Raw genomic sequence first — 18,482 nt, forward strand, 5'->3', positions numbered from 1 at the left:
TGATATAGGCTATTGAAATAGGCTAGAATTAAAATCTCAAGCACCCCTACCCTATTAAAGAAACGAATATTTTTAAATGTGTATGTTATAGCCTATATGAACGAAACGACTTATTACAGTAAGCGCACGCTTTGGGACATGGGGATATTCACTACGTAACTGCGCGGCAGCCCTTTGGTGTGTTTCAAATGGATCGTTCCATCAGCACCAATTTTCGTTCTAATGGTTTATCTGAATCCGAACTGGTTCATCCTCCAATTCTCTCCCTCTCTCTCCCCTCTCTCGTTCTCTCCCCTCTCTCTCTCTCTCCCCCCCCCCTCCCTCGCTCTCCCCATCTCTCTTTTCTCTCTCGCCATCTCTCTTTCTCTCTCTCTCTCTCTCTGTCACTCTGCTTGCCCACGGCACTCAGCAAGAAAGAAGCTGCTGTCACAAACATAACTGGCTTTTAAGGGGAGTGGACTGGACATGATCTCACACGTGTGAATACTGTTTTGGGCATAAACACGCCTATATGGAGGTTTGCGCGAGATGACGCCAAGCGCAGCGGGCCGACACGCCCACAATTAGGGCTTTGTGCGGCGCTATTCCAGCGCAAAACGGGCGCTAACGCAAAATTACCACCTTTGCGACGATAGAGCCCTTACTCTGTGTGTGTGTGGGTGTGTGTGTGTGCGTGCACGTGCGTGCGCGTGCGTGCGTGTGTGCGTGCGTGTGTGAGAGACAGACTGCAATGTTAGCCCAGTCTATCAAATCCTGTCTGTTATTTAAGCACATCTGGAGGAGTGACGCAGCGTGTTGTTCTTTCGTCCCTGGATATTGTTTATGTGGAGAACTAAACCCTTAGTTCTACTTCCTGTGTCTTTGTTTATGTGTCCTCTATTTAACATACAGCCCCTCCCCCTCCCTGACCTCCTCTCTCCCCCACAGACATTGTGGGCACTGCCCGTCCGGACGAGAAGGCTATCATGACCTACGTCTCTAGCTTCTACCACGCCTTCTCGGGCGCCCAGAAGGTATCCCAGGATGCAACACCTACTCCTCGTCCTCCTCCTCTTCGTCCTCACTCCCCTCGGCCCTGGCTCCTGTGTTTTTTCTCCTAACGGTGGCCTTCTCTCTCTCTCTGCAGTGCACAGCCCGTCCCCCCCAGGGGGCGCTCTCCTTCCCTTTCCTTCTGCATGGTTCACGCCACCATTTTTTTGCATGACAAGACAGCAACACTGTTCTCAGAGGCAACAGGCACAAGCGTGTCTCCCGTCTACCCCCCGAGATCATAGCTCCACGGGACCCCCAATTCTCCTTCCTTCATGTCTGATGAGGGTTTTGTTCTGCTGAACAGAGGCAGAGCAGAGTGGGAGGTTTGTCTCAAACATGATGATGGTTGCCGATGGTGGCTGACAGAGGGGATCAGTCTAGTATGGTGAGAGAGATATGTAACAGTTTAAATGGATGATTATGGTTAGCATGGTGAGAGAGATATGTAACAGTTTAAATGGATGGTTATGGTTAGCATGGTGAGAGAGATATGTAACAGTTTAAATGGATGGTTATGGTTAGCATGGTGAGAGAGATATGTAACAGTTTAAATGGATGATTATGGTTAGCATGGTGAGAGAGATATGTAACAGTTTAAATGGATGATTATGGTTAGCATGGTGAGAGATATGTAACAGTTTAAATGGATGATTATGGTTAGCATGGTGAGAGATATGTAACAGTTTAAATGGATGATTATGGTTAGTATGGTGAGAGATATGTAACAGTTTAAATGGATGATTATGGTTAGCATGGTGAGAGATATGTAACAGTTTAAATGGATGGTTATGGTTAGCATGGTGAGAGAGATATGTAACAGTTTAAATGGATGGTTATGGTTAGCATGGTGAGAGAGATATGTAACAGTTTAAATGGATGGTTATGGTTAGCATGGTGAGAGAGATATGTAACAGTTTAAATGGATGGTTATGGTTAGCATGGTGAGAGAGATATGTAACAGTTTAAATGGATGATTATGGTTAGCATGGTGAGAGAGATATGTAACAGTTTAAATGGATGATTATGGTTAGCATGGTGAGAGATATGTAACAGTTTAAATGGATGATTATGGTTAGCATGGTGAGAGATATGTAACAGTTTAAATGGATGGTTATGGTTAGCATGGTGAGAGAGATATGTAACAGTTTAAATGGATGGTTATGGTTAGCATGGTGAGAGATATGTAACAGTTTAAATGGATGGTTATGGTTAGCATGGTGAGAGAGATATGTAACAGTTTAAATGGATGATTATGGTTAGCATGGTGAGAGATATGTAACAGTTTAAATGGATGGTTATGGTTAGCATGGTGAGAGAGATATGTAACAGTTTAAATGGATGGTTATGGTTAGCATGGTGAGAGATATGTAACAGTTTAAATGGATGGTTATGGTTAGCATGGTGAGAGAGATATGTAACAGTTTAAATGGATGGTTATGGTTAGCATGGTGAGAGATATGTAACAGTTTAAATGGATGATTATGGTTAGCATGGTGAGAGATATGTAACAGTTTAAATGGATGGTTATGGTTAGCATGGTGAGAGAGATATGTAACAGTTTAAATGGATGGTTATGGTTAGCATGGTGAGAGATATGTAACAGTTTAAATGGATGGTTATGGTTAGCATGGTGAGAGAGATATGTAACAGTTTAAATGGATGATTATGGTTAGCATGGTGAGAGATATGTAACAGTTTAAATGGATGGTTATGGTTAGCATGGTGAGAGATATGTAACAGTTTAAATGGATGGTTATGGTTAGCATGGTGAGAGAGATATGTAACAGTTTAAATGGATGGTTATGGTTAGCATGGTGAGAGATATGTAACAGTGTAAATGGATGGTTATGGTTAGCATGGTGACAGAGATATGTAACAGTTTAAATGGATGGTTATGGTTAGCATGGTGAGAGAGATATGTAACAGTTTAAATGGATGGTTATGGTTAGCATGGTGAGAGAGATATGTAACAGCATGGTGAGAGAGATATGTAACAGTTTAAATGGATGATTATGGTTAGCATGGTGAGAGAGATATGTAACAGTTTAAATGGATGATTATGGTTAGCATGGTGAGAGATATGTAACAGTTTAAATGGATGGTTATGGTTAGCGTTGACAACGACAGCTTCAACGAGGGTGGAGAAATAAATGAGATTGAAACCGGCACTTCAAAGTCGAGCATAAAATCTGTCATTTCGCTTTAATGGATAAGTGCAGTCTGGTTTAAATGGATAGTCTGGTAGTTGTTTCTCTGGAACAACAACTGTTGTATCTGACACTCTCTATTGGATAATGATTGTTTGTCTGTTAGTTTGACAGCTACCTCAGGGCATCCTCAGGGCACAACAGAAAAACAGGCATCAGATTGCATTCTGTCTCCTCTCTGACAGTGAGAGAGAAAAGGACCATCGCTGAGCCGACTTATATAAGACCTAAATTCCCTTTGAGAGGCCCGGAACAAACAGGTATATTTCAGCACAGCTGTGTTTAAGGCAATGCACATCAGAAGTCTCTCTTGTTTATCATTTGAGTGAGTGAAGAGGAGGCAGCTGGCCTCAAGTGAAGTGATGAAACTACAGCTGGACTCACAGCTTGCATCAGATATTATCTGAAAGGTGTGGAAGAAGATAAGGTGCTGGCAGGTCCTCCAAATGTGCTAGAGATGCGTGGGATGCTGCTAAGTTTAGTTCCAAAATAAGAAAGTCACCAACTCTCTAAAGGAGAGAGTTGGTGACTTCAGCCCTTGATTGACAAAGAGATAAAAAACTAAGAGTGAATCCTCTATATTTGGGAGTTATTGCATGTCAAACCTCCCGTCATAGTTCTTTTCTAAAACTCTAAAACTTACAAGGTGCGAATGTACTTTTCCTGAACTGATCATAGCTACTTATATATGTTGATAGGTTGAACTCAAAATCAAGCTGGATACATAATTCCAGCTATCCCAGCAACCTCACCCTTAAAGTCAAGTTCATTCTGTCATCAGCTCGAAGCCGAACCGTAGCTGTTGGTAGACTGGAGACAACTTGTGCCCGCTGCTGCCTCCTCCGGTGATTATGCCCCCCGCTGGCCCCTTTTGTCTCTGCACACTTTTACTCTGCATTTGTCTCTCTTTCTCCTCTTCTGTGCCTCTCCCCTCCCTCTGTTCCCTGGGCAGATATCATTAGCACCTTGAGGCCAGATGAAAAGGCCGTCATGACTTATGTGTCATGTTACTACCACGCCTTCTCAGGCAAGCAGAAGGTGAGACCCCCCCCCCCCCCCTTCCTCCACCACGCTGCCACCATGTGGACACATGACAAACTGTTTCATCCACTGGCCACAAACCGGTGCTTTCTGAACACTTTTTAAACCAGGCAGCCAATTTGAAGTTTTGAATAGAAAGTAATCTCCAAACCGCATACCTGCCAAAGTGGCTGGCAGAGTCTGACAGACAAACCGCAGTCCAATTTGACCAGCATTTGACTATGACAGTACCAAGCAGTAGCACACACCTACACACAATAATATGGAAAACTACTGAAAGATGCTCTTAAACCATTTTCAAATTTGAATTGCAATGTATCTTTTTAATTTATCAACACTGCCAACACAAACTGCTGTGTCGTATGAACCAATTTGGATAGTCACAATATTATCGATAGTGCAAAACTTCAGAATCGATGTAATGTATCAGAGTCATCTTGAGGATTTGGAATGGATTTTTTAAGCATTCGGCAAACGTAGGTTCCTGAAGAAAAAAACGTGTCCCGTCTGTGCAGAAGAAGCCATCTTGCAGTGTCAGCGAGCCAAACAGTGAGCAACTAGCCTCCCCTGACCTAGTGACCTCTAGAGAGAGAGTGGCGTCAGCGGAGGACCAAAATGCGAGACTCATTAGCCAATGAACAGCCAGGAATGGGTCTCGCGCTACTTTTGCATGCTAAAATAAAGCTGATAATGTACAATTTGATTCAAGGGGGGGGAAAACCCTTTCAGAGTACAACACAAACTGTCTATTTTGCTGCAACTCGACAGTGCTGCTTAATCCAGGACCTTACTTCCTGGAACTCTTGAGAATAAAAAACTGGTCCATTGGAGTGAATGGAGATGTCGGGACTCTTCTATCTACACGGCTCTGCCCTGACCTATCTCCTGCCAACAAGAGTCACTGTTCTGCTAGTCTCGCTGGCCAGCCTCCTCTCCCTTCCGTCCGAGTAGTCTGGCGCCGCAGGTCTCCATAGTGGGATTTCGATGGGTGGCGCTTAGCGGCAGTGCCCTTGGAAAATAGTTTCCAACAATCCAATTTGTCGTTTTCAGCGTGTAGCAATGAGCTAGCGTGTAGGTTTCTGCATACAGTCCATGGTTTCTGCCGTTAGCTTGCTAGCTAGTTAGCGTTGTTGTTTTCACTGAGGCGGCAGGGCACTATTTACAGTGACACACAGGGAGGAGGGGGCGGAAGCCGCTCTGATTGACGTGGTCGGAGCCAATGACAGACCTTGTAATAAGCCGGGAGCGAACATCCGGCTGCCACCGAAACAGTCGCTCCAATGGGAGAGCAGAGTAGAGCAGGGGAGGGTTTATCCCAGTTATGGAGACCTGCGGCGCCAGACTCCTCGGACGGAAGGGAGAGGAGGCTGGCCAGCGAGACTACTGTCCTGCTGTGAAGGATGGATCACCTGACCTATCTCCAGCCAATAAGAGTCACTGTCCTGCTGTGAAGGATGGATCACCTGACCTATCTCCAACCAATAAGAGTCACTGTCCTGCTGTGAAGGATGGATCACCTGACCTATCTCCAGCCAATAAGAGTCACTGTCCTGCTGTGAAGGATGGATCACCTGACCTATCTCCAACCAATAAGAGTCACTGTCCTGCTGTGAAGGATGGATCACCTGACCTATCTCCAACCAATAAGAGTCACTGTCCTGCTGGGAAGGATGGAGTCCAAAGCAAAGCCTTATAGAGATGCCTGTTAGCTGCGAGTCTTACTGGGATCTCCGGTTGCGTCGAGCTGATCTCATGTCATTCCCCGGCCCACACCCTCACTTAACACAAACACTTTAGCATTAACGTCCTGATCTCAAAACATATGACTTTTGACGGGCGATTTCATCTCAGGTGCCTTCCAGTGCTTCCAGTGCTTCCAGTGCATTTTCCACCATGGTTGGCAATCTGAGTGATGCAGGAACACCTTATCTGTCCCCTTTCAGCAGCAGGAGATATCGATACTTGGTCTAGCGCACAACCTTGCCAGCATAAAGTTCTTCTATTGCCAGTGGGATACATGATGCCAAATCTGCTACAGATCTCTGTACAGAATAATAGAGAGTTATCTCATACACAGGATATCCCGTTAAATCCCCCTGCGCTTAGAATCTTTATGATCCACTCCCTAATGGAGTTACTGACCTCCTGAGGAGCGGAGGCCCGGAAACCACCGCTGGCTGTCTGGCACGCGCTTTTATGATGTTGGCAGGACTGGCACAAAGAGGCAGGAGGTAGACCAGTGGTTCCTCCACCCCCGCATGAGGCTCAGACATTTCCCTATAAACACCATGGCTCTCTCTGTGCCTCATTGGCTGGACCGTGCCGTGGAAATCCTCACTTTACATTTACAGCACAGGGCCCAAGTTGGCTTTAAAGATCAGTTGTGAGATAGTTATCCCTTTTGTATCACGTTTTTTTGTTTATTCTTTCTCCCCAATTCTGCCTGCTGTCCCGGTCATTGCTCTACCCCCTCTGTGAGTCTGGGGAGAGCCGTAGACTAAATGAATGATTCCTCCGATACACGTCGTACAGTCGCCAGCCACTTCTTTTCACCTGACAGTGAGAAGTTTCACCCGCAGGACGTAGCGCACAGGAGGATCACGCTATCCCCCCCAGTTCCCCTCCCCACCGAACAAGCGCCCCGACAGAGCAGAGGCGCTACTCCCTCTCCTCTCTGCTGGCTCTGATGTCAGGACTAAGATACTCAGTCACTGTGTCCTCTCCTCTCTCTGCTGGCTCTGATGTCAGGACTAAGATACTCAGTCACTGTGCCCTCTCCTCTCTCTGCTGGCTCTGATGTCAGGACTAAGATACTCAGTCACTGTGTCCTCTCCTCTCTCTGCTGGCTCTGATGTCAGGACTAAGATACTCAGTCACTGTGTCCTCTCCTCTCTCTGCTGGCTCTGATGTCAGGACTAAGATACTCAGTCACTGTGCCCTCTCCTCTCTCTGCTGGCTCTGATGTCAGGACTAAGATACTCAGTCACTGTGCCCTCTCCTCTCTCTGCTGGCTCTGATGTCAGGACTAAGATACTCAGGCACTGTGCCCTCTCCTCTCTCTGCTGGCTCTAATGTCAGGACTAAGATACTCAGGCACTGTGCCCTCTCTCCTCTCTCTGCTGGCTCTGATGTCAGGACTAAGATACTCAGTCACTGTGGCCTCTCCTCTCTCTAATGTCAGGACTAAGATACTCAGGCACTGTGCCCTCTCCTCTCTCTGCTGCCTCTGATGTCAGGACTAAGCTAGTCATACTAGAGCATCTCCAAAAGCCTGGCTGTCTGGGCTTCCAGTAAACAGGACCAGCCGGGAAGCATTTGCACGACCTGAAAGCACGACCTGCACATCCTGACCGCCCTTTTAAGGCTTCTCGCCCGCTGCTCCATGTGCCTCCAGAGCATGTCTCAGAGCCCGCCAACTTTCCCCCAGGATCTCCTGACAAAGGACACTGGAAGCCATCATATGTGTGTGTGTGTGTGTGTGTGTGTGTATGTGTGTGTGTGTGTGGGGGGGGGGGGGATTTGAGTCTACCTGACTGTGTGGGCGGCTCAGTCTTTACAGCAGCAGTGACATTACAGCCGCTGTCTTTTTACCTCCGCCAAACGGAGTTGAATGAGAGCTCGTGTTTTTGCCCCTGTTTGTTTATTTGTCCACAGGCTATCTCAAAAAGTTACAGTATGAACGGATTTGTACGAAACTTTGTAGAAAAGTAGGTATTGGGCCAACTTAGAACTGATTAACTTTCCACGCCCACTGGCCAAATGGGGGTGTGGCAAATGGGTGTGGCCAATCACAAAAAGGTGCCTAGATTCCAAACAGATTGACGTAACAGCACAAAACGGATTGACGTAACAGCACAAAACAGATTGACGTAACAGCTCAAAACAGATTGACCTAACAGCACAAAACGGATTCACGTAACAGCACAAAACTTTGTAGAGAGGTTGGTGGAGGTACGCAGTGAGTCTACCGCGTGCCCTCGAGGTAAATCTGTACATTTCCTTGTCAGGCTGTTTAAAGAAAAAATCAATAATGGTGCAGTTAGGGCTGATTCATTAGTATTACTCAGAGATGGGTTTTTTGCCCGTTCAATATCATCCTATTATCTGAGCCATTTCTCATTTCTCTCTAAAACACTGGTGGAAGGTTTTTATATCTCCGTCTGATTATGATGCATTAGTAATCTATAATTCACCATTACACGACACTGCATATCCCCAAGACTGTGCATGTTGCAAGTTTCTCTCTTTTTGCTGCTCTCTTTGTCTATACATCCTCTGCTCTCGCACAATAATATTGACAGTATTCATCTGGAACCCGACAGGTTAGCTGAATACATGTTGTCATGGAAACGCTCCTTCCTTCATCCTTCTATAAAGACACACAAACATGTGCTAAAGAAGTGTAGTGGCATGAAGGAGCCCCTCTATGTCCCCGCTGAGAGCCTCGCTCTCTCTCCCCCCCCCCCACACTCACAGCTCTCTATACAGTACAGTATACAGAGGCTAAGATAACCTACTGTATAGATGCTGTTCTATAAGAAGACAGTGGTGCAGAGAGAGAGAGAGAGAGAGAGAGAGAGAGAGAGAGAGAGAGAGAGAGAGAGAGAGAGAGAGTGCCCCAGGGACACACACACCTGACGACAGGTACAATATATGTCTGACGTGCCCTCTTGAGTTGTCTCTCTCTCTCTCTCTACAGTCCCTCCTGCTCCATGCCATTATCAAGCTTAGGGCATTCAGATGACAGTCACTGTTACAGTAAGCCCAGACTGTATAGATGATATTCACTGTTACATTAAGCCCAGACTGTAGCACAGCCATCATGGCAGTCCTCACTTTTTACATGTCTGCTGCATTGCTACTCCTCTGTGGTGACTTGAATAGTTTAGGAGAGATCAGTGATTCTCACACTTTTTCCTATCAAGGACCCCTAATTTAGGACACAATAAGGCTGCAGACCACCCATTTGATGAGATGTTGCCTCTCTGTTGATCTAAATCTGAAAATATTTTGTATGTGTTAGATATGATGATTTTGTCCAGAATTCATCTGTATCAGTAGAGAGAGGTATAATAGGTAGAGAGGTATAGAGAGATAACAGTGAAACTAGAACCAACATTGTCTACATTTCTTCCACATTCTGTAATTGTGTTATTGTAAATTAAATAATGCTGAAGTTGACTAATTCATCAATTTGATGATTGGGGACCCTATGGAACCCCCTCAAGGACCCCTGGTGCTCCTCAGACCCCATGTTGAGAACCACTGGGATAGATGCAGCATGGAGGATCTTCTACAATGCAATGGCTCCCCCAGTGGAAATATATCAAATTGATGAACTTCATAGAGCATACATACACTGAATATACATTGTATACTATAGGAGTGAACACTGCCGGTACTTTATGACGATGCCAAATAACCGCCTTCAATCAGTCATTGCTGGTTCTTAAGCTGTTTCTCCCCCTACACACCATCCAGGCAGAGACAGCAGCCAACAGGATCTGCAAGGTGCTGGCTGTCAACCAAGAGAATGAGCAGCTGATGGAGGACTATGAGAAGCTGGCCAGTGATGTGAGCACAGCCCTCTTTTTTCCTACAATGTTCCTGCACTTTCTCTGCCCCTCTCTCTTCCCCTGTTCACCCTACCTGCCTCGCCCCTCTCTCTCTCTCTTCCCCTGTTCACCCTACCTGCCTCGCCCCTCTCTCTCTCTCTTCCCCTGTTCACCCTACCTGCCTCGCCCCTCTCTCTCTCTCTTCCCCTGTTCACCCTACCTGCCTCGCCCCCCCCCCCCCCCCCCAAGACCCCGCGGGTGTTCGTGCTCCATGTGAGTGCAGGGCTAGCAAGCGCAAAAACATGGTAGTCCAAGATCAAGAACCGGCACCCAGGAAGACATGGGTGGTTTGTGTCTCACAGGTGTTAAAGCACCAGATCAATATCGTTGAAAGTTTGGATTGAGTTTGGATTAGGGATGCACAATATCGTATAAAAAAAAAAAAAATTACGATATTTTCCAATTACGATTCAGAGGGCTACGATTCGATTCAATTAAGATTATCGATGCATCTCGATGCATCTTAAATCGATGCATCACTTTTTTTCCCCAATACATGATTTATTTTTTCTCACTTTCTTTTTTCTCACTGTGTGGCTACTTTTAAAATAAAAGTGCATTTGGAATTGCATTGTATTATGATCCAAATAAACAACTGCATGTACTTCCATTATATTTTATTCGATTATAAAAAATAAAAATATTAATAATAATAATAATAATAATAATAATCGATTTTTGACATTTGTGAATCGATGCAGAATCGTGCACGTCCGCATCGCGATGCATCTTATAATCGATTATTTTTGACACCCCTATTATCGACCGATACTGATGATGTGCCGATGCCATTGTGCATCCCTAGTTTGGATTCGTTAGAGGAAGGAAGCAAATTAATAACTAACCAATTAGCTAATGGATTGTCTCCTTTTCTTCTTTTACCACTCATTACACACATATTCCTTTTTGACATCCTCTCTGCCCTACCTTTTACTCCATGTTCCTTTTATCTGCATGTTTTCTCCTTTCATCATGTTTTCTCCTTTCATCCCACTCCTGCCCCCCCCCCCCCCCCCCATACACACACACACACACACACACACATACCACACACACCACCTCTCCAGCTGCTGGAGTGGATCCGCCGCACCATCCCCTGGCTGGAGAACCGCTTGCCAGAGAACACCATGCAGGCCATGCAGCAGAAGCTGGAGGACTTCAGAGATTACCGGCGCCTCCACAAGCCGCCCAAGGTGCAGGAGAAGTGCCAGCTGGAGATCAACTTCAACACCCTGCAGACCAAGCTGAGGCTCAGCAACCGGCCCGCCTTCATGCCCTCTGAAGGGAAGATGGTGTCGGTAGGTCACAGACACTCGCCCCAAAGTACACTAACTCAGAGACACACCAACGCTGCTGCTGCTGCTGCTGCAGGGCTGAGAGATATGGACCAAAAATCATAACTCTGTATTCTGTATACACAATATATATCTCAGTATTTTCTTCAATATATTATGTGGACTAAACGTTCAGTTGTAAGTCAAAGCCACATGTGAGATGTAGGGCTGGGCACTATGGACAAATATCACAATATCACAATAACTTTGACCAAATACCTCAATATCAATGAGCCTGATGAAGCCTGAGTGGCGAAACGCGTTGCTTTTTTAGAGAATAAATCAACTTAAAAGTTCCACATTGTGTGCGGTGAAACTTCTTCCTTTTTACCTCAGTATCAATATTGCAACTATATTGTAGTGAAGACTATTGGTGCTTTGACAAAATATTTACACAATGAGATTTTGGATCAATAATCATCCGTAATGTGGATATAATGACTAAGTGGGTAAAGACAAATAATACAACAGCTAGAGCTGTCTGGTAAGTTCAGAAAAGTACGCTTTACTGTCATGTAAGCTTTAAAACCAGGAAAAGACAACGCTTAGCCTATGCCATATTACGATATCCAAAATCGAAGATGATATCTAGTCGCATATCACAATATCAGTCTAATATTGATATATTACCCATACTATGCCGCTGTTCCGTTAAAAGTATGTGGTGCAGAGAGGATGGTGCTCCCAGGATGCTGTGTGCACTCACAGGCACACATCACTGATCATTGATCATTGGATTGCAATTAGTTTTTCTTGCTTTTAAAGCCGCATTAGACAGGATGAAAATAGAATATAATACATCTATTTAAATCACAAAGTGGGGCTGCAACAGAGTAGAGAGACTTATCCCATATTTGTGACAATATAATTCAGGCGTCTGGTATGGACGCTTCTCCACCCAGGGGAAGAGACAGATCAAAACTTAAGAGTGAAATCCGTCTACTAAACAGGACTCACCAATGTTAGATCTTGTGTCTCTCTTGTCCCTTTGGTATAAAACACCACAGGCTGAAGTGTTTTTTTACTACCTCTCACTGTCATAGAGAGCCGCAGGAACGAGTCCGGAAATCATCGACGCTAACAGTCCTGTTTCTTCAATGTTTTCGCCGATGGGAGTTTTGAATGGGTTTTTGGCGCGATGCTTCTAATAATCTCTCTGGGCAACGCTGGCTTAATCAAACGCGAACCAGTGTTTAGTAATATCATCTTCACACACGAGGACCACTTTTATGAGTTTTGAAGCTTTTACGTGCCGTTAAAAGAGCGGCTAGCTAGCAAATGGCTAAATGAGACTACACTGTTGAGTCGATGGGGATATATACGTCAATAACGTCACCACTTCAAAGGACGAACACGGAAATTCTCTTTCCCTCACCTGGTTCAGCCCGTTCAGCCCGGGGTAATCAGTGCACACATCAACCACAGCCCAGGTTGAGTGCTGACGTGACGTGGAAGCCTATGCGACAGTGTGTAGTTCTGGATTAGCTTAGCTCAAGCTTTTTACTTCTAGGGCTCGCATTTACGCTACAAAACTCATGAAAGTGGTCCTCATGTGTGAAGATTATCCGACTGAACTCTGGTTCGCGTTTGATTAATCTTGCGAGACCGTATTTGAAGCATCGCGGCAAAAACCCATTCAAAAATCCCATAGACAGAAACAGTGAAGAACCAGGAAGTCCGGGACTTCCGCGTTCTGACTACAAAAATACGTCATCCCTGCGGCTCTCTATTTGGAGCTGTGTCAACACAGCAAACTGTCCTACTGTAGCTTTAAATTGAATGTGATTTTCTTTCCTTGTAAAGCACTTCTTGACAAGCCTGTTGAACTAAAAGTAGATTCATAAACAAGTTTGATTTGGCAAAGAGTATCAAGACGCCTTTAGGACATCTTTTTTCGGAACGTGGCCAAAAAGAGTGACCTCAGCAATAAATGGAGGACATTGTGTGGCCAGGGAACATCTGAATAGAGTTTTGAACCCGTGTCTCACTTCATTGCCTTTTGCTCTTAGCGTTAGCGCCCATCTGCAGTGCATTGCCCAAAAATAGCCGAGTGTACCAACACCTTTATGTCTGTTTTTGGTCCGAATAAAGCCTAAATAGTCTTTTGGTTTGCCCTGTACAGGACATCTCTAATGCATGGGGAGGTCTAGAAGGAGCGGAGAAGGGCTATGAAGAGTGGCTCCTCAATGAGATTCGCAGGCTGGAGAGACTTGATCACCTGGCAGAGAAGTTCCGCCAGAAAGCAGCCATCCACGAAGCTTGGACTAATGGTACTGAGAAGACTTGACTCTGTCTGAACACAGAGAGCTGGCATGCCCCTGTTGGCTGGGTGGTACAATCAAGTAGAAATTATAAGCTATAAACATTTAAAAAGTTTGGAATATTGTCTGAGGGAAGTGCAGTTTTGAAGTTTTGTTTTCATATCACTTTATGTACACAACTGTACTATATGAACACAGGTGATTCGAGACTCTTCTTTTATTTGATCTCAAATTTAGCTGTACATTTTCCTCTGTCTCCCCCTGCAGGCAAGGAGGAATTGCTGCAGCGGCGGGACTACGAGACGGCCTCTCTGTCAGAGATCAAGGCCCTGCTGAAGAAACACGAGGCCTTCGAGAGCGACCTGGCCGCGCACCAGGACCGCGTGGAGCAGATCGCAGCCATCGCACAGGAGTTAAAGTAAGGGACCAGGGTCAATACATCGCACAGGAGTTAAAGTAAGGGACCAGGGTCAATACATCGCACAGGAGTTAAAGTAAGGGACCAGGGTCAATACATGTAGATTGTGTTGCAGGATGATGGTGAAGGTGGACATAGAGCCGGATATGTTAGGAAACAACACATCCAGGACATTCCATTCATTCAGATCAACATATTGATTACCAGCCCTTTCCATTACTAACACCTCTGCTCTTCCATGGCTGTGCATCGACCATCTATCCCTCTCCCTCTCTCTTTGTCTCCTTCTCTCTCTGTGTCTCTCTCTCTCTCTGTCTCTCTCCCTCTCTCTCTCTCTGTCTCCTCTCTCTCTCTGTCTCTCTCCCTCTCTCTCTGTGTCTCCTCTCTGTGTCTCTCTTCCACTCTCTCTCTCTGTGTGTCTCTCTCCTCTCTCTCTGTCTCCTCTCTCTCTGTGTGTCTCTCCTCTCTCGCTCTCTCTGTCTCCTCTCTATCTGTCTCTCTCCCTCTCTCTCTCTCTGTCTCCTCTCTGTGTGTCTCTCTCCCACTCTCCTCTCTCCCTCTCTCTCTCTCCCTCTCTCTCTCCTTCTTTCTCTGTCTCTCTCCCCCCCTCTCTCTCTCTCTCTCTCTCTCTCTCTCTCTCTCTCTCTCTCCTCGTTTCTTTCTCTCACTTCTTTTGCACAATGCAAGTGATCAAACACTGAAAAGAGAGAAGGGGGAAAAAGACCAGAAATACAAACCATGTGTGTGAAACAAAGAAGCCCTGAGGGACTTGTAAGAACATTTCACCCTGAAAAGAAAAACAAGGTGACAAAGACAACAGGAATCAAATGACATTCACATTACAGTTTTTCACAATTGCTTAAACACATTTCCTCACTTTCTCAAAACCCTAAACACAAATCTCAAAACTCACACACAAAATGCAAAATCCTACACTTCTCTTGCAAAAGCACACTTTGCCCTCAAAACAGTGTTAACTCTTCACTAAATGGTATTTTCTTTTCAAATGACAAACACATACATCATATGAGTAGACATTTTTACGTAAGCACCCATTGAACACTGGTGTGCAGAATGGAAAACACTATAGTATGAATGGAAAACACTATATGAATGCTTTATCATAGTAGAATTATGCCTTTGCATGTTCAGTGTTACCACTTTCACCTCTTGGATGTAAAATATTACCGTATAATGGTTTTACGTATACTCAAATAGAAAACAACACACAATAATTTAACAACAAATAATATTTTATTTGTACCCAAAATGTGCAGTCTACTGTAAATCACAGCAAACAGGATGAAAACGGGATGAAATGAAAGAGATAACAGAAAATAGGCAATAAACAAAACAACTAGGCTGCCACCATTCATTGTTCTCCAAACAAACCAGGAGCTCATCTGTGACCCCTCTATAGCAAATTGCTGGTTGCTAATTGCACAACAGCCTTTGGAGTTTAGAAATGTGATTGGCAGTGTGTTCTGTGTGAACACCAAGAGAGGGAATTCAGGAAGAGTGTGCAAGATATCGAGAATTGTGTGTAGTGTTGTGAAACATGTGTGGTTTGGAATGGGAATCTGAGTCCAAAGCAGAAAATGTGCTTGGAGTTCAGCAGAATTGGGTTGGCAGTTGGTACATGAGTTTCAGGTTGTGCACATTGTGTCTGATGTTCCAATTAATGTGTTTAAACAATTGTGAAAAACTGTAATCGTGGAAGTGAATGGTACAAAAGCTACAAAATGCATGAACAACTATAAGGGAAATCATGTGAATGAAAGCAGGCCTGACGCAGACAGTGATGATGGATGTGTTGTTGACCTGTGTGTTTGTGCTTGTTGTGCTGCAGTGAGCTGGACTACTACGACTCGCCCAGTGTAAACGCATGTGTTGTTGACCTGTGTGTTTGTGCTTGTTGTGCTGCAGTGAGCTGGACTACTACGACTCGCCCAGTGTAAACGCTCGCTGCCAGAGGATCTGTGACCAGTGGGACGCGCTGGGAGGCCTGACCCACAAACGCAGCGAGGCTTTGCAGGTGAGACGCCCTGGGGTGACCCTGTTCTCTCCCTACAACAATAACACATCTATTGAGTTACTGGAGAGTCACATTTCTAACTGATAATCACCCACATTGTTTTCGTACTGTAGTTTGTAGACTCCCTGTGCCGTTACAAATAAATAATTACACATGTAATTATTTGCATATAGACATGAAAGTTTCCCGCACATTGAGAGACTGCGAACGGACTGTTTGTGATGTCATCCTTCCTGGCTGAGAGGCTATATAAGTTCAGTGATGATGTCATCAGTGATGTCATAGAGCAGACGAGCTGCATGCGATGCTGCAGGGCGGGCGAGGCCGTATTCAGTATATATACACACTGACACAGTATATATATATATATATATATATATATATATATATATATATATATATATATATATAATGTATCAATGGATTGCCTTAAAAGTACTTCAGCTCATGACTAAATATCAGGACAAAAAAAGGGTCTCTACTGTATGTCAATTTTGAGGCCCAAGAAAGTAATTGAAAAGTCCTTGAATTTGATGTTAAAGTGAATGTTGAAACATTGTTGTTTTCATGATTGACAGAGAACTGAGAAGCTGCTGGAAACCATCGACCAACTGTACCTTGAGTTTGCCAAAAGAGCAGCTCCGTTCAACAACTGGATGGAGGGCGCCATGGAGGACCTGCAGGACACCTTTATCGTCCACACCATAGAAGAGATCCAGGTGAGCTCAGAGAGCACTGATGGGGAGGTGACATGACATTCAACCTTATTGATCACAGTGGGGAAAGTAATATAATTCAATAGAGAAAATAAATAGAACATAGGGACATACTAAAATTATGAAAGCAATAAAAAAAATAATGTAAGTAATTGTGGGCTTATTTAGATATAGATATAGATTTTATTTCGAACATGGTGAAAACAAAAACAAAAACAAAGATAAAAAATAAAAGAAATATAGACAAGAAGTGCCAAACAATCATAGTCAATTGGAATTCACAGCATACAATATACAGCAAATTCACAATCAATTTGTTTATCATGCCCGAAAAGGAGTAGGAAGAAGTTAATACTTATCAAGTCCTACCCCCTGTTTTATATCTATAGGCTTAATATGAAAGTATTATACTGTAATAACATGTTATACTCCTGTAATAATATATAAGAGATGTGTGCATACTCACATTATATCCATAATAATATCACACATACTATAGAGTTGTGCCTAGTACATTTGTAGCATACCATGTACACATACTTAAACACTTGCTTGTATACACGCTCACACACACACACACGCACGCACGCGCACTCACGCACACACACACACACACACACACACACACACACACACACACACACACACACACACACACACACAGATGCCCACCCACCCCCCCACCCTCACACGCACTCCCACATACACATTTACAAACATTCACAATTGAATCGTACAAGTCTTTAAACCTCTGTTTGAATTGATTAAGTGATCTACATAACATCAATTCCTCACTACAGTTGTTCCACAAATTAACTCCTTTAACGCTGATACAGTGATATTTTGTATTTGTCCTGACTAGTTGTTTTTTGAACAAACAGGTTCCTCTTAAGTCATGATGACTTTCTCTCATTTGAAACAACTTTTGGATACTGTTAGGAAGTCATTGGTTTTTGGCTCTGTACATACATACAGTATGTATGTATGTATGTACATATGTACATACTTATGTAAACCTGTTGCCAACAAAGTAGACTGTAAAGGTGTGAAGTATGAAAGAAAGAAAGAAAGAAAGAAAGAAAGAAAGAAAGAAAGAAAGAAAGAAAGAAAGAAAGAAATTAAATGAAAAATAACATCAACATGCTTGCCATGGTGCTTGTTGCATCTTCTATGTTGTGCAGTTATACAACACGCTCAGTCAGAAGAGAGTTGGCCTTGTGATGTTTAAGTGACTAACTGTTGAGCGAGTGGCCTTGCTTCATATTCCAACAGATACTTTCTCGAATGCTTACAGAAGAAGAAGACGTCATTAGAGACCAGGGTAGATAGACTCTGCTTTAGAGGAACAGAAAGCCAACTGACTTTTAGATGCAAAACCAGCCTCCCTGTATTGTTGTTGCTGTTGTTTCTATTTGATCACTTTGTGCGTTTGTGTTTTGTGTGTCAGGGATTAAGCACGGCCCACGAGCAGTTCAAAGCCACCCTGCCAGAGGCAGACAAGGAGCGCCAGGCCATCCTGGGCATCCACAACGAGATCGCCAAGATCGTCCAGACCTATCACGTCAACATGGCCGGCACGAACCCCTACACTACCATCAACCCCCAGGAGATCAACACCAAATGGGACAAGGTAATGAGAATCAACCAAGATGTTGATTTATCCAGGGAAGATGGACTGAGCAAGCAGGATCTTTTCCAGCAACATCCTCACAGTTGGGAACACGTTTTCACCTCTGAGCTGCAGCAGAGAGGCGTGGAGTTTAGTGCCTTGCTCCAGGGTCACTGCAAGCATTTTCCATTCACTTTCCCAAGCCAAGCCAGTG

General features: G+C 44.3%; 1 protein-coding gene across 3 annotated transcripts in view; it reads left to right on the top strand.

Moving 5' to 3' along the window:
* Window positions 1-18,482, top strand: part of actn1 (actinin, alpha 1) — a 112,043-nt gene that overhangs the window by 79,599 nt on the left and 13,962 nt on the right. For all 3 annotated transcript variants that reach the window (XM_083634403.1, XM_083634401.1, XM_083634402.1), the window contains exons 8-15: window positions 928-1,013; window positions 9,762-9,854; window positions 10,963-11,193; window positions 13,352-13,499; window positions 13,758-13,908; window positions 15,835-15,943; window positions 16,522-16,662; window positions 18,107-18,289. In XM_083634403.1, coding sequence (XP_083490529.1) covers window positions 928-1,013; window positions 9,762-9,854; window positions 10,963-11,193; window positions 13,352-13,499; window positions 13,758-13,908; window positions 15,835-15,943; window positions 16,522-16,662; window positions 18,107-18,289 — 1,142 coding nt within the window. The remainder of the gene's footprint in view (window positions 1-927; window positions 1,014-9,761; window positions 9,855-10,962; window positions 11,194-13,351; window positions 13,500-13,757; window positions 13,909-15,834; window positions 15,944-16,521; window positions 16,663-18,106; window positions 18,290-18,482) is intronic.

This window comes from Poromitra crassiceps (genome assembly GCF_964638095.1).
Source record: "Poromitra crassiceps genome assembly, chromosome: 3".
NCBI classification, from domain to species: Eukaryota; Metazoa; Chordata; class Actinopteri; order Beryciformes; family Melamphaidae; genus Poromitra; species Poromitra crassiceps.